The 27,654-nt window shown below is 38.5% G+C and overlaps 1 protein-coding gene across 2 annotated transcripts in view; it reads right to left on the bottom strand.

The window, feature by feature from the left end:
* The window catches only part of LOC146660334 (roundabout homolog 1-like), a 91,376-nt gene extending 82,565 nt beyond the window's left edge, over positions 1 to 8,811 (bottom strand). Inside the window, exon 1 of one of the 2 annotated variants that reach the window (XM_085420149.1) lies at positions 8,108 to 8,811. In XM_085420149.1, coding sequence (XP_085276275.1) covers positions 8,108 to 8,165 — 58 coding nt within the window. In that variant the 5' untranslated portion in view covers positions 8,166 to 8,811. The remainder of the gene's footprint in view (positions 1 to 8,107) is intronic. The other variant, XM_085420150.1, reaches the window with a different exon arrangement.
* Positions 8,812 to 27,654: the final 18,843 nt, after the last annotated feature.

Genomic DNA, 27,654 nt, shown 5'->3' with positions numbered 1-27,654 from the left:
TGGTAATGCTATTTATTCAAACTGATTATGGGAGTTTGACTTCCCAGTGTCACACATAAAGCATGAATCAGTAATGCAGTAACATACAAGTGGCAAGAAAGCACAGCAGTGAGCGAATGAGAGCTGGCTTCTGGAAGTCTATAATATCCTGACCATTATTTCTTTATTTTTAACAATCCTGTCAGTCACTTCCACTCCACAGATATCATTCTTTTCACTCTATATCTGCTATTTGAAAGACTAAAGCACTGATAAGTTCAGGTTTTTGTTTTGTTGGGGTTTTTTTTTACTTCTGTAAAAGATAAAAGCTTACCATAGGAGAGGCCAATAGATTTTTTCAGGGTGATTACTCATGTGGCAGCAATTTGAGAATTTATCTGTGTGAACAGCTTTTTATTTGGCTCCATTTGCAATGGTGCTGTAGATCGCACGTGTTGGCACAGGCTCTTAGGTTGATTGTTGACGCATAAGCCCAGCTTTTGGGTTTGCTTTTGGATTCTTTGAAGGGTAATGATCCAATAACCTCTTTATGCTTTTGCGGTTATCAAAAAAAGGTGTTACTGAGGTAAAATGCTTCTTTGTGTGTTGTACAAACTTGTGTTAAGAGTTAACACGTTGTTTTCAGTTTCAGAAATAATGATGTAATGAGCTGCTTACAAAAGATTGTATTGACACAATGTAAACGCAGTTGATTTGTGGAAAATAAAACCAAATCTGGCTACAGTTCTCATTTGATCAAGTTCATGACAAAGTAGCTGTTTGAAGTCAGCAAAACACCGCAGGTATTTTTTTTTTGTGGATTGGATTTAAATATGGTGTAAATCTGCTCTTTTAGCTCTCATTGCATTGGGAAATCAAACACAACCTCTGTGAGATGAATGAGCAACTGAACTTTCTTTTTATCTCTGTTTTCATACAGATTCTGAACACGGGTTAATTAACGTATTTCACAACACCGTGACCAAAGCCTGCCGATGCCATCCCTGTCAACATTTGTTCCTTTCGTTCTCTCTCATTAACCTGAGCCATTTTCTAATTGGATGAGACACTGGCCGGTGGCCTATCGTATCACTCAGCAAGCCTCAGTTTCACAGACTATCAAAAAATGGCCGGCAGGCACAGTGAAGCCCAGCACTGCTAGAGAGAAAATTGAATCTAGTAAGCAGGCAAAGCCCGGCTTTATTACAATATTAGTTTCAGCCTTATTTACACAAAGTCTAGAGCTGAATTCAAAGATGGAAAATTCTTGATGAGAGCAGGCAAAAAATAAAAAGAGTTCTTTTTCTTGTGGAGTGGCTGAGAAAATTATAGAAAATGAAGAAAATGGTTATTCAATTAAAATGGTTATTATTCAGCGATAGCAGTGAAAGATAAACTGAATACAATGTGCATCATACATTTGTAACATGTATGTTTGATGCTTTTACAGCATGCTAAATTAGCTGTCAGATGCTCATAGCCCTCTATTAAAAAAACAAAAAACACCAAACATGACTGACGTTAACATTTTGCATGAATATATATTTATATTTCCTAACTTTACCAAAGTTATAGGTTTTAAAGTTAAGAATACTTTGAATCTTTACACACAGAGTCCACATGTCCATGCATATGGTGACTAACACATAGGGCACATATTTTCCACTGTCTTCACAAGCTAATGAGAGTTAATATCAAAACACTTGAGATGCTTTCACCTGCACCAACCTCTGTCTAATGACGGGAATATTGGGTACAGTGTTTGGCTTTGAGGTTCTGTTCGTCTGTTTGAGACTGTTGCGTTTCATCTCAGCGTCTGAATTTGACTGACATAAAATTCTAATATATTATTAGCACCCAGTGGCTCGGTTCCATATACTTGAGAAGCTGACACCACACCATCTGTCACTATCCTGGTGTCTGAAAATATCCAGTGTGATGAAAAGCTCCTCTTAACTTTTCTTCTAAAACATGTTTGGAATATATTCAAATATGAAACTTCAGTCTTTTTGTTATTATACTTCAACATGCAAAACAACGTACTGTTTATAGAGTGATTAATTCACAATATATTGTGAAATTTTCTTTTTTTGAGGCGGGTTTCCTAAAGTAGATCACACTAAAAAGTCATTTTCATATGAAAGTGCAATATCCTCTGTTTCTCAGCAAGATTTATCTACTGCTCATCAAACACTCTGCTTCCACAAACGTCCACATAAAAGAAGTGTACTAACTCAGACTGCATAAAAAATGCCACTTAGGCTAATGTATATCCTGTAAGTTGCATGTTAAATTTAAATTATGTATTAACAAATAGATGCCAGTTAATATTTCCTTAGAATGTTTTACAGTCAAGCATCGCTTTCCCAACACTTTTCCCAACAGACTACCCATGCACTACCCAGGAACAACAAAACCCTTTCCCACCCCAATGCTGACAAAAAATCCTAAATGAAACACTGATCCAAAGCACAGTGTTTCAAGTGCTAACTAATAATAGGTGCCCTAATTAAAAGAAATTTATGCACGTTTCGGGCTCTTCGGTGGGAGACGCTCTGGTGGGAAACAGTTCTTTATGCTGAAGTCTTCGCTTCAGTCATTACTGACAAGCTTTGAAGCTTGTCAGTAATGACGGGGAGAGACAGGAGACAAATAAAGGTGAAAGATGAGAAGGATTGAGGAAATGGGTAATGTGCATTGCTGATGGGGTCTATCGCAATCCTCAGCCATTTTCTTTGGTAGCCTGTGTTACTGTATAGGTTTAACAGTCAGAGGTAGCCTAATAGATATGTAAGAGAATATATGTGGTTTTCCACGTATGTCTGAGCTTTACGATGGAACGACTTCTAAAGACCTATCAAACAGAATATTGACTCTATTGATTACTGGTATGCCTGGATGGAAAGGAGATAACTCAGAGAGGTCACTTCAAGAAGTATCTCTGAGGTCATGTTACTCTGACCCTTTCAAATCCAAACCCTGGAAGAATAGATAATTACATTTTAAAGTATTGCCACCATTATAGCACTCCAATCACTGCTAGCACCAATGGGAAATGGGTCCCAATGATAAATTTCAGAGATTTCCCTGAAAATATCAGCACAGCATGCCTTAACCCATCTTGACTGTCAGAGAATGAAACAACAGATTATGCAGATTAACCACACACTTTGGGCGCAGAATATCACAATATTTATAAAACCTCAGGACAATGGAGAGCTGATTTATTTAGAGAAGTAATTATCCTAAGTGCTTCAACACACAGACATAGCTGGACAATAACCTCAGAACAGGAAACTATGGCCAGAGGAGTACAAACAACCCAGAGAAAACCACAAACCCACAGCCATTTCTGAAGCTTAGACGTTTTTCTCTCCAGATGAGCAAAGCTATTGCTTTACTATTTAAGGTTTTCTTGACAGGGTTTGAGGAATGAAGAACAACACCACAGATTGACAAGCATAACAGCCAAATTAAAAAAATAAATAAAAATAAAGGTTGGCTTTTCAGGTCTTTCCATTTAGTGTACAATACAGTTTTTGTGCATGTAAATAGTCTGCAAATTTGGAGAGATCATACCAAACTATTTTTTTTTCTTCTCAAAGAAAATATTGCTGCTGAACAAAGCCTGCAAAGCTCACCAAATGTTGGGGGGGGTGTCTTGATCTGGATTCATGCCAAATGAACAAAACTACATTGATTTTCTATATATTATATCACTCTGATTGAATACACAGTGAGTTAACAATTACACTGAGACATAAAGTTAAATTTTATGCTGAGCTTTATGCTTTTAATAATGTTTTAATTATAACAACATAATTTGATTCACACATGCATGAGTTGCTGTTACACTTTATTAAGTTGTGACACTGTATAAATATTATCCTGTTGAGGTAAACAGTTTAAACTCTTATTATTACATTATTTTTTGGGTTTTTTGTTCTATTTTTAAAATGTGACTTGAAAAGACTGAGACAGTAGTAGAGATTTGTGAAGATCCTCCAGGCAAGCAACCTGCTACCTTTGCAGGGGAGGCAGACAATAATCGATCCCCCTCAAAATGAGATGTGCAAGCACTTTTGCCTCTCTGTGTATATGTTTGTGTGTCTGTGCGAAGGTGTGATGACCTGTTGCCCACAGGCCCAGAGGCACTCGTCGAAGCTCCCAGTAGCTTGTTCCTCCCCAGGCAAGCAACCACATTCAGCCCCACAGCACCACAAGAAACAAGTGAGTAAACAAGGGAAGCAATTATGAATCACAGCTTTCAGCAGACAATCTGAAAACACACATTAAAAACAAGCTCCCGCTAACGGCATTGCGTATGCATTTATGCACATTCAGGCTGAACCAAACAATTGCAGCAACATCTGCAGGGGTTTGGGGGAGTAAACATGCAGCCTTAGTTATTCTGTTTCAACAGTTCTTGATGGGCCAGCTTCTCATGAGTAAATGCTTGTGTCAAACAACCTTCATGTGAAACGACCTAATTTTTTTACACTCTCTGATCTGGATGCTTTGAATGACAATGAAAAATTCCACTAAGATTTAGGATGTCTATCACATTCAAATGGTTAAAATGAAGCATCCATACAATCTGATGTTCAGATGTATAAGTCTGATGTATCTTAAAGAGCAGTAAGAAAAACATAAAGCTACTGGAACTCATGGGGACACATAAATCTGCAACCAGCTCAGGGTTGTTTAAATGGTAAATGGCCTGCATTTGTATAGCGCTTTTCTAGTCCCTAAGGACCCCAAAGCGCTTTACACAACCTGTCATCCACCCATTCACGCACACATTCACACACTGGTGATGGCAAGCTACATTGTAGCCACAGCCACCCTGGGGCGCACTGACAGAGGCGAGGCTGCCGGACACTGGCGCCACCGGGCCCTCTGACCACCACCAGTAGGCAACGGATGAAGTGTCTTGCCCAAGGACACAACGACCGAGACTGTCCAAGCCGGGGCTCGAACCGGCAACCTTCCGATTACAAGGCGAACTCCCAACTCTTGAGCCACGGTCGCCGTTTAAGAAGCGTGTACTCAGTCAGTGTGAAGAAGACCCCACATACTGGTGTATTCAAACCAAAATAAACATTCATGAAGGTTCTTTCCAACCAAACACATGTCTACTGTAGCTTATAAGCTGCATTACTCCTAAGGAACACAATTTCAACCAACAAACAAAAGAATTCTTGGCATACAAAGACATCCTATCAGCCCTATCATCCATAGCAAAGAAATCCTCATTAGTAGTGGAAGTCATCTCATCACTGTCACCATCACAATGACTGTAGGGAGTCTTGTTAGCTTAGTGTCAGCTTCCCCCAGTCAAACCATTATTGTTTGAAGTCTAGCTCTGAGTAACAGGTGCTGGACGTTTTGTCCAGCCACAAAAGTCAACCTATAGCATACAGGACACGAAACAAAATGATAAGTATGTGTGATCTGTGACCTGCGTACAGCAAGCTCCAGGAGGTAGGCCAGATGTTTCAGCTAAACTACCCTCTGCGGGGTTGCTGTTCACAGCGATGATAAAATTGGGCTGTGTCCTGCTGGTCTCTGAGTCCCTCTTGTACTTAACAATCATACTGACTGAGAATATGGTTTTGCTATCAGTAAGCTAATCCACTGATAGTGCATGGATGAGAAGGTTTATAAAGGTAAGATGTCACCTCAGAGGATTTGGATACTTATTGCTAAAGGCTAAAGTAATGATCCTAGTGACAGTTAAGCTGGCAGTGTTTTTATAATGATCCTCGACTTAGTTTGAAAGCGCAGCTGTAAAACAGTCATCTTAATGAAGAACAACAGAATGGGCCGATCTTATATTTTCCTGAAGTACCTTTTTATGCAGTCTTTGCAGACCTTTAAACAAAGCAGGTAGAATGGTGAGACAACAACGCTCTGGGGACGCATAATTAAGATGTGCACATGGGAAGAAAAGGAAAAGGCCATCTCGACAAGAGCACGTGCTTTTTTGTGCGTCATTTAGATTATTGAACATCATCCTTATTACCTGATTTATTACTTAAAATGACACCAATAGCTGAAGGTTTCTGTGTATGATCAAGTCACCAAACATCCAGCTTGAAGAGCTGGATATTTGCCATATTTAGGTGTGTTTATATTAAACACATTAGAAATGGGAAAACGATGTAATCGTTCTGATTGCAATTTGGACCATTTGCAAGAGAAATGGCAGCTATCTCCGGTATAAACTCTCTATAATCAATCATAAGAGCATTCTCTCATGGGTTCAAACTGTGGTATTGCATGTACTCTGCACCTAATAGCTTCTTCCAACTCACTTGGTGACCATTTGTAATAAAAAATGTCCACTGCATTAGTCAAAAGAGAATGAAGTAAATACTGTTAAATACTGTTATTAGTACTTGGCCTTCTACTAAGGGGTTAATTTCTGTTCACATTAACCACACAGAAGTTATTATGTTCACTTTAAACTTCCTCTTGCCAGTTTGCTTCTTGTATCCTGACAAAAAATAGCATTGAGTAGGTGCCTATGGCTATAGATGATTATAGTTCAGAGACATTTTTTTTTTAAACTAGATGAGTGAGCCGTACTTCTCAAATCTCCCTGAAAACTCTTGGAATTATGCGGTTACCAAATTTGTCAGTGTGCAAATTTACAGACAACGTACTGGAAAATTGGTGTCACGCACATTTTAGTGCTCTTGGTGAAGAGGATGGGCAAGCTTTAGCGTGTTTCCCCCTTTTTTTGACTGACCACTGAAATTTAAGAAAAGAGCAGGTTAAAAGCTGCATTATAGCCACGTTACTGTTTTTGCGTTCATGAAAGTGGCCTGGAAGACCATTTAGGACATATTCAGCGGTTTGGAAAGTGTGAAGTAAATACAACTATGTTTATTTTAAAGAATGTGATCCAAAAGTAAGGTTGTGTTTAAGCCACACGTCTTTTCTGAAGTTATTTGAGCTGCTGTAGCCTTTGGAAGAATCACCTTGTGTGCTGTCAAGGAAAGGAAGTTCTGCATCAGATAAAACCATCACTCAGTGTCAGACACTTACGAAAGCTCTAGTGCTGAAAACACAGCAGTTCCTTTGCAGCTTGTGGCCACTGTTAATGTTACTGACAGCTGCCTCTGCTTTACAGAGTGAACGAGTCTGGCGCCAGCACAGAGTATCAGGGTTTCTTTAAACGAATAAATAAATAAATATATAAATAGTAAATGAAACAAATGTCATTTCATGTGTTTTGAGTCTAAAGTGCATTCAGAAATACGCATGCACACATATTAAGGCTACATTTGCAAACATTTGGAAACGCGTGCTTTCAAATGGTCATTGTGGGTTATTCAACATGAGCCAATACATCACAATAAATTGCACAAAACACTCCAATAAAACCTTTCTTTCAGGTTATGCACCCCCAACCTCCACCTGTGACTTCACTGCTCAAGGTTAACCTTGGCCATTCAATAGACAAAAATAAAACTCTGTGGGTAATAATCAATGTGCATACTGGTAATCCAAAAGCTTTTCTCTTTTTTCAGTCTTTGTCTCAGATTTCTCCCAGTGAGAATGATGTTTAAAGATGGCTGGTGGCTGATTTCCCAACTTGCAGTGCCTGAACATGAGAGGATATTTTGCAGAGCCTCTGTTCTTAAGTACACCCCTATATAATGAATTTAAAAAGGCGACAACCTACCACATCCAGCTAACTCCTCCTGCACTTAGTCATGCAAATGATCTCATGCTATTGCAAAACTGAGAGTTCTCACATAAACTTAACAGCAGCCCATGCATTCAGCTGTGAGCTCCAATGAATTATAATAAGTGGTTTATAAAAAGTATTTCACTGGACAGCAGGGTCACCTCCAGCTACTCCAGTCAGCACGCGGCATGGGTCAGGGGCCACACACTGGTACTGCAGTCTGCAGAGAGCAAAGGTGACCCAAATACCTGCGGGCTGCTGTTACAGATACAACTGAGAAAATCCATCATCTTCTTTCCCTTCACTTTCTGTTTCACCATCGCTACATTTTTGCATATGCACGTGCCCATCGGGTATTATTTGGAAACTTTCCATCACTAGAACACAGGCTGAGAGGGGAAAAATGTTTAGGCAATAAGCAACTCATACCTGAAGAAATGTTTAGAAATACCAGCAGAAGGTAAACTCCTGTGAGATAAGCAGGCATCTCTAAGAGCAGCTGGAAACGGTGTTAATCCAGTGAGAATGCGTTTTCTTGTCTATTTCATCTAATTTAGGAAGTTCTACAGCAGAGCCGAAGACAGAGGGGGGATCGGGGTGGAGGGAGAGTTCCTGAGCTCCGCGGTAATACAGACAGTAATGTTCACAACTGCTCCTCGGCCACTGAGTTTGTGTTTGAATCAAAGTTCGAATCAGTCGGAGACATCCTTACGGGTTATCCGACAAGTAGCCCTAATCCACTCAACACCACTTGGATTTTCTCCACTCCCACTACCCAGCTCCTCACTTCCAAATGCCGCTAACTTCACGGAATTCATCTGGGATCAGATTTGTCCGACTTCGAAAGAAGATTTCCGCAGCTGAATGAAGAGAAAGGATCGAGAAGAAGAAGAAGAAAAAAGATCCGAAACGTCCACTTGCAGTCACTTTAATGGTTTAAAAATGTGTAGTGTTAGCCCGATTTAGTGGGACTGACGCTGGTTGGATGAGGCGCCGTGCGTCTCTGCGCTCAGAGCTGGTCTGGCTTGCCTACCCAGTCACAGGCTTTTCTGTTGTGCAGAGGAGATTCCTGCGAATCAGGCACCATTTAACCGCATACGGATACACTGACAGCAAAAAGGCTCCAGTTGGCTTTGCATCGTGCTCAACTTTTTTAAAGATGAGGCTGAAGAAGTCTAATATATGTCATAAAACCATCGGAACACGGTATATCCAGTTTAAGAAATTAAATAGCAAAGTGTCACAAGATCATGTAACACATCAGGCAACTCCAGCAACATCAGTCCTGTTTAATGAACGGCGGCAGCCTGCAGAGGACTATAGTAAACTCCAACTAAACCCTTTGTCAGGTGCCCATCATTACCCAATATTTTAAGAAGTGCTTTTAGTCACATGCAGATTTCCCCCATCTAAACTACACTCGATATTTTAAAGTGTGACTACTGCTGAAGTGAACAAATGACCTTGATGAATGATTTATACTATTTTTATCCCACCATCAAGGAGAGAGACGTGCACTGTGTTCTTATTATATCCAAAAGGGACAGGCTCGGGCAACACACAAAGAAGTGCTACAATCTTAATGAGCTGGTAAAGTGTGCCTTCATCTGTGAGGCTGAAGCGTCACTGTGCTTTTCAGGGAAATTGAAAAAATCGATCCAGCTCGCACCCTGTGACCCCCACTCATACTCCTGTGAAATTAGATGATATTTTAAAGTGCGTTAGAAATGTAATATCTCGTGGATTGTGTCCTAATGTCACGTTGAAGTAATAACTGGACATCCTCAGTTATAATCCGATTAAATAAATACTTTCTATCGATAAAGAAAACTATAAACTTGGCAGTTGGTCTAATTCTCTAACCTAGTGAACCAAAGAAATGTATTTGTTGTCTGAGCAGGTCCGGGCTCCCTCTGCTGGCTGCAAGAGCGCAGCACAGTCCATGGAAAGGATCGCTCCTTAGAAATTTCGCTTCTCCTTTAGAAATTTAGAAGTACAGAAGTAGTGATATTAAATGTTAACGTTGAATTCTGACTCTGTCACCCCGGATCATTACTAATGCAACAGGATTAATACTTTGTTTTTGTCTTCTAAGTTCAGTATGTTAAATGTGTGTGTGTGTGTGTGTGTGTGTGTGTGTGTGTGTGTGTGTGTGTGTGTGTGTGTGTGTGTGTGTGTGTGTGTGTGTGTGTGTGTGTGTGTATGAACCTTTCTGTGTTGACTGTCATATCTAATTTATTGATAGCCAAAGTCATTTAGAGACATGCGCCTTTATAATTCAGCTCGCAAATAAAGAACAATTTCAAAAATATAAAAACTTGAATGGTGTGTTTTGCTGTACTAAGTCACTAGTCATTAAAATGTGTTCAGAATTTGCAAATTAATGATGAGACATCCCATTAATCTCTTTGCTCTCTCTCCTACATATGCTGCTTTTATAGATGGGTAAAAGTATTGGTATTGATAGTGGTAGTGGCAATATTAGCCCTGTAATTACTTGCATTGGATTGATACCAAAATTTGGAGTATGGCACAGCAATACCTTATATGTTTATTTTTCTGTATGCACACACGCTCCACCCACCCGCAGTTCAAATCTAAGAAAGATAGCTTAAAAGGAGCTAAAATAGTTTGTTTCAGACAGATTTTAAAAAATAAATAAGTATTATTTTGAACCGTGAATCATGCAAAGCCACTCTAGCAGAGTAGAAAAAAACTGAAATATAATAAATTTGGAAATGAGCACAATAGGTACCCCTCAATTTTTGCAATAAAAAAGCATGCATTTAAAAAATTCCTCCACATATCTGACTGAAATTAGTAACAAAAAAGGAGTAAACAGTAATTATGCATTTAGGGCAAATGTGACCACCCTCTCATGCCACAGAAGTGGTAATCTTCAGTAGCTTCTGCTCTTTTAAGTCACATTTAGACTGAACAAAGTTTACTTACTCAGCCGTCCCTGCCCTCATGCCTCAAATCCTGTAATTGCCCATTGTGGACCTCTGTCGAATGCATTCAGCTTTCCATGCCAAGACATCACAGCTGGTAAACAACCAGTAAAATATGGGAAATTACAGTCTCACTATGAGCTCTCGTCTGGCTTCATAAAACACGCACTCAATGGCTTTCATTGTAAACACCTCTGATTCTCTGCCGCCTTTATGCATTTTCTACCTTTCTAAACCATTTATAGTGTTAAAAATAATTTTAACAACACAGTGATATTAAAAAAAATAATTGGACAGTGGTTTCCTCCATTATTCACTTTTAATTATTTACTGCACATATTGCATTTTCCTTCTTATTTTCCCAAAGGGGGTCTCTGTTTGCCTACATTTCTTTCATTACTTGCACGTAAATATCATCCCTGCAATATGACTCTCTGGCAGCCCAGTTGGCTGAGACTATAAGGAAGAGCAGGCCTGTGATTGTATTGCAAGACATATCGTTTGGTGATGTAATAACTTCATCATTAGTCTCAATTTACTGCATTAATATGAATATACTGGCTGGAATCACAGTAGAGCTAAAGAACAACAAAAAGAAGATAAACAGAGGTTCACCCATGCCTCTTTTGTTTTATGCATGCATGGCCTCTACATAATGCCAGGTGTAGTATGCGCCGCTAAATGCAGAGTTTGTGAATTCTGTTGTGTATTTCACAACCCAAAGCACCAATATTTCCAGGAACAGATGGTGTAAAATGAAAAAAAAAATGAACACAAAGACGTGCACGTCTTCACGACAACACAGCGCATTTAATGGCAAGGAATTCAAGGAGAGCGTGCCAAGTACTGAGACCTAATTTTATTTATTTATTTCACCCCAGAGTGGATATCCAGTTGGTTCTCATCCAAGGGAGAAAATATCTCCAGTAAGCACAAAGCCAAATCGCCCCTCTTCCCCCTCCCAAAAAAATATATTTACAAAAAAATAAATAATTTGGAATCTCAACAGAGCAATAAACTTGGCCTCGATCGTCTGTTAAGCACTATCAACTGTTTTTATCCACTAAAGATGCAGACAGGTTTTAAAAGCTGTTACACACACACAAAAAAGATCTTTCATGATATTTTTTGCTCATACCAGTTGTGCATGTGACAAATCACTGCCATTAGCAGCTCCTTTTCACATATTTTACCCATTACTAGCTGTAATTTCCATGCTGATTCACCGCTCTTTGCTCCTCATCTGACAGTTCATTGGCTTTTTCATGTCTTGTTTGCATCATAGTTGTCAAATGCCTTTCACTACAGTTGCTCAGGGTCATGCAAAGTACTGAGGCAAAATGAGAAGCAGCCCTTGCCTTCACATTTAACAACACAGTCAGAAAAGCTGATGCAACAGCCATGCCTTCTGTTTTTCTCGGTCTTCCTCCAAACTGGCAGCTGCCCGGATGGTCTCATCATTCATTAAGACTTGGATATCTTTTCAACTTTGCGCCATCTCACAGTATTTTTTCTTTCCTTGCTGGTCTACTAAGATTTTAGATGTGAGAAAGGGATCAAGAATTCCACTTTCACCCATTAGTGCCACATAAACTAACAATGGAACTCCACTTTTGATTTCATAATAGAAAAAGAAAACATCTTCATGGTGCCCATTATGGATTAGAAAAACACACTCACATAATTATTATGGCATGTCATTTTCTGTTTGTGTTTGACTTAACTTTGCTTCAGAGGCTAGGAAGAGTGCTCAGCATATAAATCAGTTTATTGAGGGCGATTTTTTCATCTTCAGAAACCACAGAGACAGAAGAACACTTAAATGTTTAGCTTTGTTCCACCACAATATACCCCCATGTCAAAGCCCTCACCATAAAATGTCAGAGCAAAGGGATAGAGGATTGAACTGTGTTGGCTTTGGACACAGGACTTGCGGTCGACAGCTGCTGAACTGGCATTAAATGGTATTAGAGTCTTTGTCAGCAAAAGGAAATGTGGTATTCTTCCTGGGAAATGGGATCAAAATTGTGTCTTTCAAAGGACAAATACAGAATCAGCACATCCTGGGGCAACACTTCACCGGCAGCTTTGTTGAAGCTTATTTCAGATGCTTCTTTGAAGCTATTTTGCAAGATAAAACCAAAGCAAAAGCAACAGGATTAGTTGAACAACTACTGGCAATAGAGAATGCAATGAAAAGTAAATGCAAACTAGGAACATGCAAGCATAAAACCAAATTAATTCCAGCATTCTGCACATTGTAGTCACAACGACACGATGCTTTACACAAGACTGATGAGTGGATCATACCTTTATACCCCTGGTTGTTGCCTTGTTCGACTTCCTGTTCAGATGCGGGCGACTGGGTGATGACCTCATGGTTTCCTCTGTGTTTGTCTATATTTGTTTGCATGGAAAAACAACAGCAAGTGTAAAAAAAATACAGTATTTTTTGACCTACATAATATATGTAATCTATATCTTCATGGCCTAAATGTATCCACAAACAGTAAACTACACTGAAAATTGTTGCAGAATGATTGTGAACACCGTAAGATAGGTTTTTTTTTTTTTTAAATGAACAAATAAATGTAAATCATCTCTCAGTACCCAAAAGAAAGAAGCATTTTTAACAAAGAAGTTTTATGAACTTCAGTTGACATTTTAGAAAAGGACTTGAAATGATGACTGGGCTGGTTGAAGTGAATAAATAGATGAAGTTAAAAAGATGTTTCCCAGTAGATAAATACATTTTGCTTTGGAAGCACATTTTTATAAATGCCAACCCTGTGAAGTGTATTCAAATTTAATCCTGCAGTAGCAGAAAGGAGTGTACAAGTTTTCCTAATGACTTAGTCACAAGAGGAATGTGATCTTTTATGTGTAAGCCGAAACTAAATCTAATGCAACATCAATTATGATATAAAAAATTTAGCTTGGTATGCAGTAAAACTTTTGTATAGCTTACTGACATTCATATATATGTATTATGACCTTAAACTGAGAATGAAACATTTCTCAAAATTTTTTAGGTACATTTCTGTGTGTTTGCAATACTGTGAGCAGTCATTCTATTCATATGCATATGCTCACATAGATCAACCTCAAGGTTTTCATTAATTTCCCCCAAGATCGTCCCAATCTTGGGGGAAATTAATGGTGAGTGGTATGGGTGTGATATGCTGTATAGCTTCAGATATTTTCTAAAACTCTACCACTAGAGGGCGCCACTGCCTAATCAATACAGCAGAGCTGGGTGCAAGAAAATGGAACAGAGGTATAATGTTTGGGCTTTTATAGTTTCGGTCCTTAAGTATTTAAGTTTTTTAAATGATGCCCACAAACGCCAATATATAAGTAAAGCTAAAGGTTTACATATCTGATAAGGAGATTTAGTCATTTGAAACTGAAATAAAAGAACAGAACATCAAGCAAAATTACAAATTCCAATCTATTTTACATAATAACTGGTAGAAGATAATCTCACTCAAAGACAGCTCAAAGCGTATATAATTATAATCAGTGAGCTCGATTACAATGAAAGTTTGCATACACAGAGCAGCAATGCGTATTGTACAGTAAGGCAGGGTGTGCATTTCACTGAAAAAGACAAGAACAGATGCAAGTGATCTTTGTTTTCATGTTTTCATCCAGGACAACATAAATGCACCTACAGGAGAAGTTCAAGTTAGTAAATCACAATAGTGCGTCCTAATATATTACTCTTCATCGTTCTCACACCCACGTATGAGATTCTCACCTGATAAAAAGTCCATGCCACAGCCCTGCTGCAGGTTGTTCATACAAAGCAGGCCAATGAGAATGAATATTTGAATAACCAGCATAGTCCCAAAAGGCAAAGTGGGTCTTCGGGAAGACCTCGAAAAAGAAGCTTGGACAAAAAGATGGGGGAAAAGAGTGTTAGCACATTTCAAATTTGGAACATCCTTTAGAAATAAATGGCTCAATATACTGTACATGTAGTTCCTTGTGTGCTTTATTGCTATTTTAAACCATTTTAAACTCCCAAAAAATGTAGGAAATTGTTACCACAGATATTCTTATTACAGTTCCAAAGTGAAATCATTCCTTCTCCATCATCTATCCTGCTGGCTAGTTTGTGCAGGCGTGTCTCTGTGTAAAAGTTCTACAATAAAGAAAAAGAGGCAGACAGATGGACTTTGCTCTGAAATGCATCCAGAATACAGACAAATGTTGGGTCTGCCTGCTTCAGTCTAATCCAGTCCAACCTTAACAAGTGAATGCAGATTGCTGTGGTGTCTGTGCTGAATTTCCTTTCAAACCCCAACACACAAGCGAGCCTCTAAATCTTAAAGATGCTCTCTGTCTGTTTTGTGGAAAACTGAGTAGGAGTACGCTTTGTGCTGAAGTGCTCCATCAAAATTTCATGCGCTCATACATATTCCAAGTCAAACACCATTGAAATATGCTCACGTTTACCTGCTGCATAGCCCATCCTAATGCTGCAAATACACATTTTTCACACACAAAGTGAAATGAAACAAACCATTACTCTCAAGTGAGTGTGGTGATGAGACACAATGAATGCTCCAGGCAAGGAAAAAAAGAAAAGAAATCAGTTCTACTGATCAGCCATCTGTGGTACAAACAGCACTGCAACTCTTCCTAGCTGTCTGATGGACAGCCAGATTCCTGGGATGTCTTGGCACCCTGTGGCCATCAACTCCATGCACCACTTTAATTGTTCTGAGAATTACGCACCAACAGCCAGCACTGTGAATGTGCCAAAAACTTGAATGAAGCATGAATATTCTGTGCACATAGCAATGAAAAGATATGGGTTTTGGCGTGTAAAGGGGGATATTTACGGCACTGTACTAGCTTAAGGTTCCAGGTATTTTTGTGTCATTTGACAAAGTGTGAGTGTTTCATGAGATTCATGACTGCACTTTTAAAAATTTGATTTGTTTAATTTAGATATCTAAAATTGAACTCGTTTTTTTAGAACCAAGAAAATCTAATCAAGCTGTACTATTTGAAGACTGTTAATAATTGCTTACTTAAATAATTGATTGTGCTTCTATACCAGTCAACTTGTAGATATGACAGTTGGAATGTATAAAGGTGTGTGAATTAATCACACCGGACTAAAATATCTCAATGACTGATTTTACAATTCTTCTGTTAGAAGGTTTGTAGAGATATAGAGCATGAATTCAGATTACTTTGTTTATAACTTTCTTTTCTTCTGATTCCACAATGAGGGTGACATTTTTTTAAGCTCAGAAAAAAGATCAGGTGGGCCGCCAGGTATCTTTTCTGCAGATGAACAGTGGCTTAGCTTAGCCGGCATTTCAGGTGCAGCCCGAGGAAAGAGGGAGGATGGATGGATGGATGGATGGATGGATGGATGGATGGATGGATGGATGGATATTTAAACCGCAGCATCCTCAAGCAGCTGACATCTGTATTTTTTAAATATTTCAACAGCAGTTGGTGATACCTTAGAGCAGGGGTAGGCTAACCTTTCTGATGATGAGTGCCATCTAAAATTTCCTAAGAGGTCAGTGTGCCATATGACTGCATTAACAATAAATTTAATAACACTCTATATTAACAGTTACACACTATATAGAACAACTTTATAGAATTATATTTGTTCACAGATGTTGGCAGCTATCAGCAAATAGTTATCAGCTATTTTGAAATAAAAAAGACACTTTTTATCAATAACAAGAACTCCATAACAGCAAATGAACTATACAACAGAAAATGCAAATGCTATTTATGGTCTCCTCACAACAGTGATAAGAAAAATGAACTGAGCCAATATGGCATGTTTGTTAATACAGAGATACACATGTTACATGGTCTCTGAGTGTCCAGCATTCAGACGACTACCTGAGGACACTCTTCGTGTGAGAGAAAATCTGCTCACACAGATATGTAGAGTCAAATACTGTCAATAAGGCCTCTGCAATGTTCTGAAGACAGTTAAACTTGTCAGGTAGTGATGTCCAGCAGGTGAAAATACAAGCTCCACGAACACGCACAGCTAAGGATTCCAGCTGCGTTCGTAGTTCTGCAAACTTTGACCCCCACAGAGTCGAGGTTTTCATTTTAATCAGCTGCATTTCGATGTCGCATTAACTGGCATTAACTCAGCCAGTTAATGCGAGACAAATCCAGCTGCTCATTAAAGCTTTCTGGTTTGATCAGAAAAGAAAACATTGGTCCATACGCCTGAAAGTCCAGAAAAAGCATTGTGAATTCTGTCTTGAGCCTATGGATGTATCCGTGTATTTCCGCAGTGCTGATGCTGCACTGAGCGGAGAGCTCCTGAAGCGTTTGAAATGTCGGAATGTAGAAATTTCAACATCGCTTGAAAAAACTGACAGCTAGCAACGTCCCTCTCACCGGTAGGCTAAGTGATTTTTAGCCAATTACAAGTTGAATCTGGTAGTTGGGGTTGTTAGCTAAGATGCCACCGTCATTGAGAAGTGGCACAACTAATGTGTCTATGTGAGCTAATTTCCAATGTGCACCGCTGGCCCGGCCATTTATTTTTTAATGCACCCTCTCAGATTAATTCACAAAAAATCGGCCTGGGCATTTTGACTAGAGACCGGCCCACCAGGTACTATAGGAAAAGCCATAAAGCCTTTGAATGAAAACAAAAGCTGTGGTGATGACAGTGATGAACACTGTCTTGTTGGTATATGCATGATTTCTATACATTTTACATCTTGGTTGTAAGATTCAGATAACTATTTATTAAAGGCGAGAGATTTTAAATGAGAATAAGAAAGAAAAGTATTTCTTTGTGCCCCCCTTTCCCTGTTAATGCCCTACCTGGCCCCCTGGCAAAACTTCGCTAGACCCGCCCCTGCACAGTTACCAGCTGTCAGCTACTTAGAAAAGGATCCTGGTGTTATTTGTCTCTCAGAAACAGTTCATAACTTCCCTTCAACTCATTCATGTCACCTAAAAGGTAAACCTGTTTCTCCATCACCTGTTCAGCTCTGATGATTCAGTAAGGACATCTCCTGGTTTCATCTTCATGTTTCCCTCTCACCAGATAACCACACCGATATCATGACCAGCAGCTTAATGGCTCCAGCAAACATCAGCTGATACTAGAAATTAATATTAAATAAATTCTAACAACAGCTGATCAAGCTTAAACATGCTGCTGTTGTTTAGCGCGACGTCCGCTGGTTTCCTCTTTCTGGCGCAAAGTGGGCGATAAACAAACAAGAGAGAAAAGCCGATCAGCTGATCATTGATCAGTTTCATGATTGAAGGAGCAACAGGAAACAGAGGGAGAGGGAATGAGAGAAGAAGAGGCAGCTGACAGAGTAAAGACAGAATAACTCCAGCTTTGTGTCTTTTTCCATTCTAGCTGAAGTCCGGGACAAACTGTGTTCCTTTTCAAATCAATACTAAACTCGTAATATTTTCTCTGAATAAGAGACGATTCGGTTTTTACGGGATGGTTAGCAACTCTACTAACTAACCTTATGAATAAAATAAAGTTTATTAGAGGTGGGAATCACCATACATCCCACGATATGATATTATCACAATACTTAACGCACGATACGATATTATTGCAATTTTTGAAAAATATTTTGCGATATTCAGATTCTGTACATAAAGGTAAACTTTATTAATATTCATTTTATCTAATAACAAAGTCTCACACTCAGTCTTTCTCTCATTTCAGTCAGTTTTATTGTTGACAAACTGAACGGTTTGTATTACAGTCTAGTCCAACTTACCATCTGGTACAATTATAGCTATTCTGAACTATGAAATTTGTGAAAACTATGCAGCCCCTTCAGCAACTGAAGAATTTGAAAGTAAATTAAAACAAAATATAATTTTACATTGAATAAAAAAGTTTTAAACTTAATTAAAATACAACATGTCTTAAATGAAAATAAGTAAACTGTCATGTTCATTGCTGCCATAAAAAAAGTTAAACACATTTGGACAGTGAAGGAATGTCAGGATTCTTGCTCAGAAAAAGGAGCTGATCAACATGCTCTGAAGTCAGAGCATGTTCCAGTCCACAAAAACTTTTTTTGTAACAAAATATCGATTTCTGCTGTCCCTGTATCGATACATTATTAGCAAACAAAATATCACGATACTACACAGTATCGATTTTTTTCCCCACCCCTAAAGTTTATTATCAGTAACATCATAGCACCCACCCAGCTGTACAGAAACTCCATCATGCTAGCTAGTATGCAGTACGAGTTATTGTAACTGACTGTAAAAAGTCAGCACAACGAAAATAAACTACACCTAAAGTTGGTTTATATCTGACCCAGATAGACTGCAGGTCATAACTTCTTACCTGAAGTTCAGTTCACCTGACACTCCTCCTCCAGCCTCCCCTTTCCCTCATCCACCCGCTGGCCTCTGTGGAAGCTCCGCCATAGCCACCACCAAGCAACTGAGTGATGCCAGTATCTGGCAAATCCACCACCTTTCATTGTTTATACCGTTACAAGAAGAAGAAAAAAATCGGCCCATAAAAATGAAAAATCCCCATCGAGCCACGGGGCAAATGCCTGGTATGCCTGATGGCCAGTCCAGCTATGGTCATGCCATCAGTTAACCCTACGCGTGCAACACAATGGAGTAAAAATTAGCTTAACACACCGATTTATTTATTAACCAACAGCTTGTAAATGTGATGCGTCTAAGGCTCAACTCTAAATTATTGATACTAATTTGCAATGGTTCTACCAACTTAACTTGAATTGTTAAACGTGCAACCAAAAACGATCTATCTTAAAACATCTCTGTTCCAATGAACTGTTTTACAAACTGTTAGTTTTATATATTTGTTTTTTTCTTTTATCCAGTTAATAGTTATTCACAGAGTCTTGCAAAACACTGTGTTCTAGACATATTTGTAGGTACTTCAAAACTATCCTGCTGTGATGGGCTCAGTATTCTGCAAATCTAGTAAAGATGCTGATGTCTCAAAAAGCGTGAGCCAGAAACAATAATATTTCATAGGAATAAAATATGAAATATGAATAACATTCATATTGAAATCTACTGCTAACATAATGAGCGAGGGAGATTTTTGCAGTATGCTGAATATTAAATGTGGGTGGTAATAATAACATTGCACTGTTTAGCTTTATCCAACATCTGTTGGAGAATACTGAGGGGAATGGTAGAAAGTGGATGTATAAATCAAAATGTAATTTTAAAATATGCCAGCGGAAGAAAAATATGAATCAACCAGAAAAGGCATATAGGGTTATGCATAATATGCTGAAAACTCCATAGGAGAGAAAATTACACCAACAAATCTACAGTAAAAGCAAAGAGGGAGAGAGAGAGAGTTGCATTATGTAAAGATTAAAAGTATCTGTAATCATCATAATAGTACAATTCTACTGTATGTGAGAAGCATTTCAATAGCTTACATTCTACTTTGTGTGACACTTTGATGCTGTGGATACAGGTCCACTTACAGCCAACACTTACAGAGCTGCCTTTGCTGAAAGACAGTATCTACTAGGCTCATCTGCACAGGCTTTGAGCTAATGGGAAGAGAGTGCAGTCCACAGGAGATGGAAGTGCTGATGTCCCCTTCCGTTTTCTGCCTATTGGGAAATAATCACGGCTCACCATCTAACATATTGTCAATAAGATGCTGCAGACTAGAACTCCCCCTATACCCGAGCAGAGAGATCGAATACTGTAGAGTGCACTGGACCGTGAACAAAATCACTTTTCAACACCTCCCCACATACACACGCTCCCATCTTTTCAACCTCCAAAAATTTAATCCCATGTCCTCATGGAGACAGAAACGTGCAGTGCAATATGCTGCCAAGTGTACCGTGTCAAAAGGCGGAGTGTAGACACTTAGATACATAGAACGTCTGTCAAGAAACTATGGATACAAAATGCAAAGCAGACATATCCAATGCACCTTGCAGGACTCTACTGCATATCATTAAAAAGTACTACGTAATTTTTACATGGTTTAACATCAAGCATATTTAAATCACTATGCACAGGTTGTGATGGTTGATCAGGACTTCTCCAGTGCAACAGCTCCAGGGTGCTAACTGAAAGCAGGGGCCACCACCAGGAAGTATGATTCACTGACAATTTTGGAGTCTAAATCAAGGCCACAGTGGGTGGTATGTAAAGGAAGAGGCTCACGCTATTGAGTAGGCTCAGATATTTGATGTACACACAACACGCATCCCACCTGCATATATTAGTGTCACTCAGGTAAAGTCATACATCACATACTTTTACATTATACAGGGCTTACTGTTTTCTTGGGGAAAAACTAAGGAGTTCTGTGGAGTTCTTATCAATGCTTGGCAGTTACTGGTGACATATTGCTGTGTCTTTTGGGGGAAATGGATGGTAGGGAGACAAATACAAGCTTTCATCACTGCCACTATAATGCATTAAGGGAGCTATCAGAGCAAGACAAAGGATATTAAAAGTATGAGAGGATATGTCTAGAGCTCCGTCAGGGTTCATAGTAACAAGTCACAGTCAGCTGAGTAGGCACTGTGGAGCAGGAACCACAGCAAGAAGATAACTGATGGTCCCACGGAGCAGCCTCAAAGGGCATGACCCCAGAGGATGAATTACCCTGCATGTCAGGACCAAGAGTTTTCATAGTCCAAGATGGTCTTGGCTTCTATTAACAAATAATTATTGAAATATGGGTTATTTCTGTGGATTTATTGGATTCGTAGCAGTAAAAATGTAATCAAGAATTTAGATTTTATCAAGAAAACAACAAATAAATTACAGCAACGAGTCTACTGCAGCAAACTGTACTTGATACAGGACAAGCACAGATCAAGAGATTTCAAGGGAAATACATACACTAATTCCACTCAGTGTGACAACTGTTAATTTTCAGTGGGTAGTACAGCATGCTCATCATAATTCTGTTTACCTTAATTTGGCTGGGAAAGTCATTTGAAAGCAACTTTTAAAATGCATATAAATAAGCTAGAACTACCAAATTAAGAGAAGCTGTAACGTATGAGTTATTCTTTTGAATTCTAATGATAATTAAATTGCACACATTCACAGCCAAATGCATCTAGAACCACCAACGGATTTTTAGAAATCAAAGGGGTTCTCTTAAAGGGCTGTTATGTCTTTTTAAAATTTGCATGGGTTATTTTTGGTCTGACATCATTCAAATCCACTAGGATTACAGTATAGACTAGCATTTTATTATCTAAGACTTAATAACAAAGGTGAAAAATTATGATTGAGCTATTATTTAACATGTGAACACTAAGTAGATTGCAAATTGTAGAATCATTCAATGATGATTTACTAATAATCAGAACACATTTAAAGAATGAAAAAAAGGTTAAGGTTTACAGGTACGCTATAGCATTACTGCCTACATGAACAACTTTCAGCACTACAGCACGTGGACTGTCTGCGCGTGTAAGTCTAAATTAATTGAAAAAGCATTCAGTTGCCTTTGAAGCCACCTATGCCAAAAAACTGCACTAACAGCAGCAAAATTACTAAGCAATGAGTAATATGAATGAGTACAACTTTACAACTTACCCCTCCAGGTTATTCCTCAAGTATTACTGGTTCATTTTTCCCAGTGAAGCCAAGTCTCTGCCACTGTGTGTTGTTGAGGCATGCAAGTAGCCCACAATGAAAGCAGAAAGAAAAAGAAAAAGAGGGTTCATTTTAGACCTGTGTAAAAAAATAAATAAAAAAAGGTGGTGGTGGGGGTTAAAAGAGGGAGCCTATGCTGGAGGAAGAGCCTAAATAATCCATCTGTGATCTAGGAGACGCTATCAGATGGGGTGAATACAAATCACAGACCTACCTCTGCAGCAACCTAGGTCCAATATCCTCAGGGTCCTAAGGCTACACTCTAACAGTTTATTCTTACAGATGAGGACTAACACCCCACACATTCAAGGACATTAGAAACTGTTCAACTAAAATAAAATAATATTTTTGGTCTTATTTTCTGGGATTATTAAAAAGAGAAGGAAATATATTCTTGTATTCGGAAATACCAGTGCTTTATTTTGCACTCAACTCTAAATGAATGTGCATTTTATTAATTTTACTGCATCTGTGCTCAACACCACCCTCTCATTTCTTACAAAAACTATTATATCGCAACTGTTTATGTATAGCAGAAAGCTCTGTCATCTTGGATGATTTAGCACAATTTGGAAACAAGTGCATTTGTGTATACCTGTTCGATAAAGATGCAGAGTTCAAGATACCTGCAAAGAACCATGGTGTGTTGTTGCAATGTGGAGAAACAGCCGTGCTTTGTGGCTCACAATCTGCAAAAAGTATCCCACAGGGTATCCACGTTTACCTGCAGCAAAACCAGCCTGCGTCTCTTGCCGGTGCTCGCAGTGAGTGAAATTGAAATGCTTTTTTCTTCTTTCTCATTTCTATTCAGCTATACACATTGAGGGGGTTGGTTCAAACCTGAAGATGCATAGGTCACAAAGCAGGAAAATACCCAATTCATCATAGAGATAACAAAGACAAACACATTCTCACCTATAGAAATTTTAGAGGTTTTGAGGCCACCTGATTCGCATGACTATTAAGCTCTGCCCTTTTCTATTGTCTCCCACCATACACTTCTGTGTGATTTTCATTTTTCAGAAACACGTCACCTGTGCAGCAGCAGCAACTGGCTTTATGTTATTTTAATGAGGGCAATGTCGACTGATAAATGCATCTTCTTGTGTGCAATGATGTTGTTTAACAAAAGAAATTGATCCGCAGGATTATTGAACAGCTATGTGTCATACAGGATTCAGCAACAGTAAATCAGCAGGATTAAGCCAACCTGTACAATGCACTGTAGATTCAAGTACACACCACATATAATAACAGCTTTTAAGTTCTCTTACAAAAAAAGATGGGGAACCGTAAATAGTCTGATGCTGCAATGAAGGAATGTCAGGGCATGTGACCCAAAGCCTTTTTCGTTTCAACTGCACTCTTATCATCAGCACTTTTATCGAAATCCTTCATCTAACTCAGCAGTGCAGCTTTGAATTAACCTCAAGTCAATATCACGGTCATCGATCTAACAGGAGCAGACCTGTGAGTGTGACAGTGGAAAGATAATCAAAAGGAAACATGGCTGTATCTGGCAGGAATGCTGCTTCGGTGATTAGAATGACCAGGCTGCTTGCAGTTTGAACACGAGGTGGAATCAACAAAAGACAGACCGTGTGGAGAAGCTGATCATAGAGCAAAATATTTGTATTTTGATGAATGCAAATGACTGCCATACCCCTGTTTATGTCTATTAAGTGTTCGGCTGATAAAAATGAACACAATCTGGTGTTTGAGCTCCTCGTCACCTTTATAATATCTATCATTCTTGTTATTGTTTTTGATATCACTCATTATCGTAAACTTCTAGCCGTTACTTGACAGAGCTGCGTGTGCCGATGCAAATGTTCAATGCACTCAGATCAGATATTAAATCATTGTTAACCCAACAGCTTTATGGTACAAAGTCTGTGCGATGTCCAGTTGTTCATACCTATGTGAGAGGTATTTATATAATGCAGTATTTTGTGGTAATGATAAAGCAAGTTTTCTGGAGTTCTTCTGTGAAAACAGCAATAGCTGCACAAATTACTTTGAAGAGAAAAAGGTGCATTATTCCAGAAAAAGCACTATGTTGTGAATGATATCCTCTATGATCAGTAAGACTTGCATTTTGTTCGATCTAAGTTATTTATTTAAAGCTATTACTAAATGAAGGAAACAGCTAATGGGAATGCTAATGAAATTTGTATCCGCATTAGCTGTGTGGTAGTGCATTTCATTTGCATTTGCAGACAGAGATGAAATGCGCCACCGCATATTTCTCACAGCAGAAGCGAAACCTCCTAGAATCTCAAATTCATTTAAATTCTCAGTATCAAGTTCCATGAGGTTAGTCACACAGCAATGATGAAGAACTATATCAACGTTTGTGAAATTTGGCAACAGGCTTTCTCCTGAAGGGCTTGAGAAACATGTTGATGTTTGGTCCTAGCCTTTTTGGCATCTTTCATTCTTAATTGTTTTGTCTTTCCTGAGTTTTTTTTTTTTCTTCGTTGTGAACGTGTCACATAGACAAAGCATACATTTAAGGTCTAGTGATTTCTACATTATCTATTTACTTACCTTGGACAACTTGTACTTATACTACAAAGTGATGTGTAAATACATTTCTTCAGTAAGATTGCTCACATACTTTCACATTCAGTTTAACTGTGATTTGCTCATATCAAATAATGACAAATGACTATATTAGCATACATTTATATGGTAATATTTGAGTCCTTTTTCTTTTACCCTCTTTGGTTGGCCTGACTGACACTTTAGTATCTACTCTGTGCGAAAACCAAAAGAAAAAAAAGAAGAAGCTATTTTTATGGATGGACTATTATACAAGAGCTGCACAGGGAATCTGTGAGAATGCAATCCAGGTGTCATTGCCCCTTGGTAATCTCTCTCGTCTTCAGGAATTCATTTTCTCAGCAGCTTCACTTGAAAATGACATTCTGACACCATTTACATGGAAATCACTTTGCCTCTTCATCTGTAATAGTGGTCTGTACGCAGACAGGACCTCTCTGAGGGCTGGACTATTAATGGGCATAAACAAGGAAGAAAGAAAGAAAGAAAGAAAGAAAGAAAGAAAGAAAGAAAGAAAGAAAGAAAGAAAGAAAGAAAGAAAGAAAGAAAGAAAGAAAGAAAGAAAGAAAGAAAGAAAGAAAGAAAGTAGGGTGCATACTAAAACCTGGGGTTTTCTGGGTTTAAGTCAAGGTCAAAGCTTTAGGTATTAAGGGATAAAGCAGCAGAAGAGACTGAGAGAAAGCATAATGTGGGAAATTCCTTTTTCTCCACTTAAACCTGGATCCTCTCTTTCCCCTTCTCCCTCTTTCGCATGCACAGACACACACATGTGGACAGGAATACATACCCACATTAAAAAGAGACATAAAGATTTCCCCCTAAAGCGCAAACATCCACCACAAAGCTCACATCTAAGCACTTGTTGAAAATGCATATAGTCTATGTTTCAGTGCCTTGTTAGATTGCAGTAAGACATGTTTGAATGCAAGATTTTATTTTCCTTCCGTGTTTATATCAAATATTTCTCCGTGATCATATCACAAATTAAACCAATATTTAAAAATGTCAATATTCCAAAAGAAAAAAGGCCTGTGAGGTGGGATAAGAGTAAAACATCTGGCACATCTCTCAGGCTCCAGGAAGCCACAAAGCCAATCTATTGTTTGCTTCTCCATGCTTGCTGCAAAACTGCTGCATGCATGCACAGTAGCACCTGTGACCTCAAACTTGAATGTTTGCTTAGACATTCACATTAAACATGCACTACAGCCAGAGTCAATGATGAGATTACCAAATCATAAATAACTGTGTATCTGGTTTACTTGTAGCAAGACAGGGAATGTGGAAGCACCTTTTATATGAAGAACAACAAAACCATGATAGTCCTACCATGACACATAAGATCAAATATTTTCTTTTCTTATATTAAATGAAAGTATACATTATATGCTTTGAAATCTTTGAATATGAGAGAAAAGGTTAAAAAAAAAAGATAGTTTATTTGGCTGGATTAACACTGCCTCCACCTGGCATTACTGTAACACTACTCGAAGTGCTCATAAAGAGACCACTGCTTTGGAGTAAGAAGTCCTAAACTTTTTACATTATTTCATGTGGTGTGTTTTAATGAAATCTGTGGTTTTATTTTACAACATGATCAATCTCCATTGCCAGGAAAGACTAAGTGCTACGCAAGAAACGAGCATTATGCCAGTAAATGTCTACTATGACCAAAATTATAATACTATCGACAAACACTCGCAGTAATAAGCTCTCTGTAAGAAGCATCTCCACATTTGGTTTTTACATTAATGTTTTCATTACCCAAGCAATGAAAAAAAGCTTATAGAGTTAACAAGACCAGCGCACACGCCACACTATCTGGAATGTGTTGGAGATTTCTGTCCAGCAGTTGTAGCTTTGTGTGAGCACAACCATTGTTTCTCATAGCACAAGTTATACACAATGCTAGGATACTGGAACAACTGCTAGCTTAGTCATGATAAATTTGTGTAATTTGAGGTAATTGAGTATGAAGGGAAAATAACTAAATCAATCAATAAAAACACAGTTAAATTCAGTTTCCAATATATTTTCAGTTTTCAATAGATTTCCAAATCACTAGAACAGTCAGCTAAAGGTGCTTTATACTGTAAGATAAAGACAGTACAGCCTACAGTAATAGTCAGAACAACCCAACAGTCAGATGAACCCCTATGAACAAGAACTTGGTGACAGTGGAAAGGAAAAACTCCTTTTTAACAGGAAGCAAAGCGGGGTAGAACCATGGAGGGAGACAAAACTATTTTTTTTCTATTTCTTTATTTTTTTTGTAGAGTATCTCTAGTACTATAAGCTTTTGTTACAGCCACCATCAAATTACGTGCAGTTAATACTTAACTAGTTTGAGTGGGACACAGTTATTTTAGTAAGTAATTTTTTTGTGAATTGGAAACCTTTACCTTGAAAAGCACAAGGTTTTTTGGCTTTATTTCAGATCGGTTTTTGATAACTGAGACCAAAACCTTGCATAACTTCCAGTTATGTTTAAATGTATTTTCCCAATTTATAGAAACTGAAGCTTCTGAACACATAGTCACTGATAGTCCGGTTATTAATAAATAATGTTTAATGAGTCTACTTTTTGCCATCTTAGGGTGATTTGCTACAGCCAAATAAAGAGTCGGCTTTTGAAAATTATTTATTGTTACCACTATAATACCAAAGCAAATGTTTCAGGTATAATATAACATGAGCTTGTCGTTGCGAGGTTTTCGAGCTGCCATGAAGGCAGCACGACAGGCGGGAGTGCCATGCGAAGTGTCTGAGTTGATGCATTTAAAGAGAGAGAGGGAGAGAGAGCGAGTAAAGCGACGTCAT

The sequence above is a fragment of the Rhamphochromis longiceps genome, linkage group LG10 (assembly GCF_057381845.1).
Source record: "Rhamphochromis longiceps isolate RC_006_pf linkage group LG10, R_longiceps_female_GT1.1, whole genome shotgun sequence".
Taxonomy (NCBI): domain Eukaryota; kingdom Metazoa; phylum Chordata; class Actinopteri; order Cichliformes; family Cichlidae; genus Rhamphochromis; species Rhamphochromis longiceps.
This window is presented reverse-complemented; position numbering and strand designations above follow the sequence as displayed.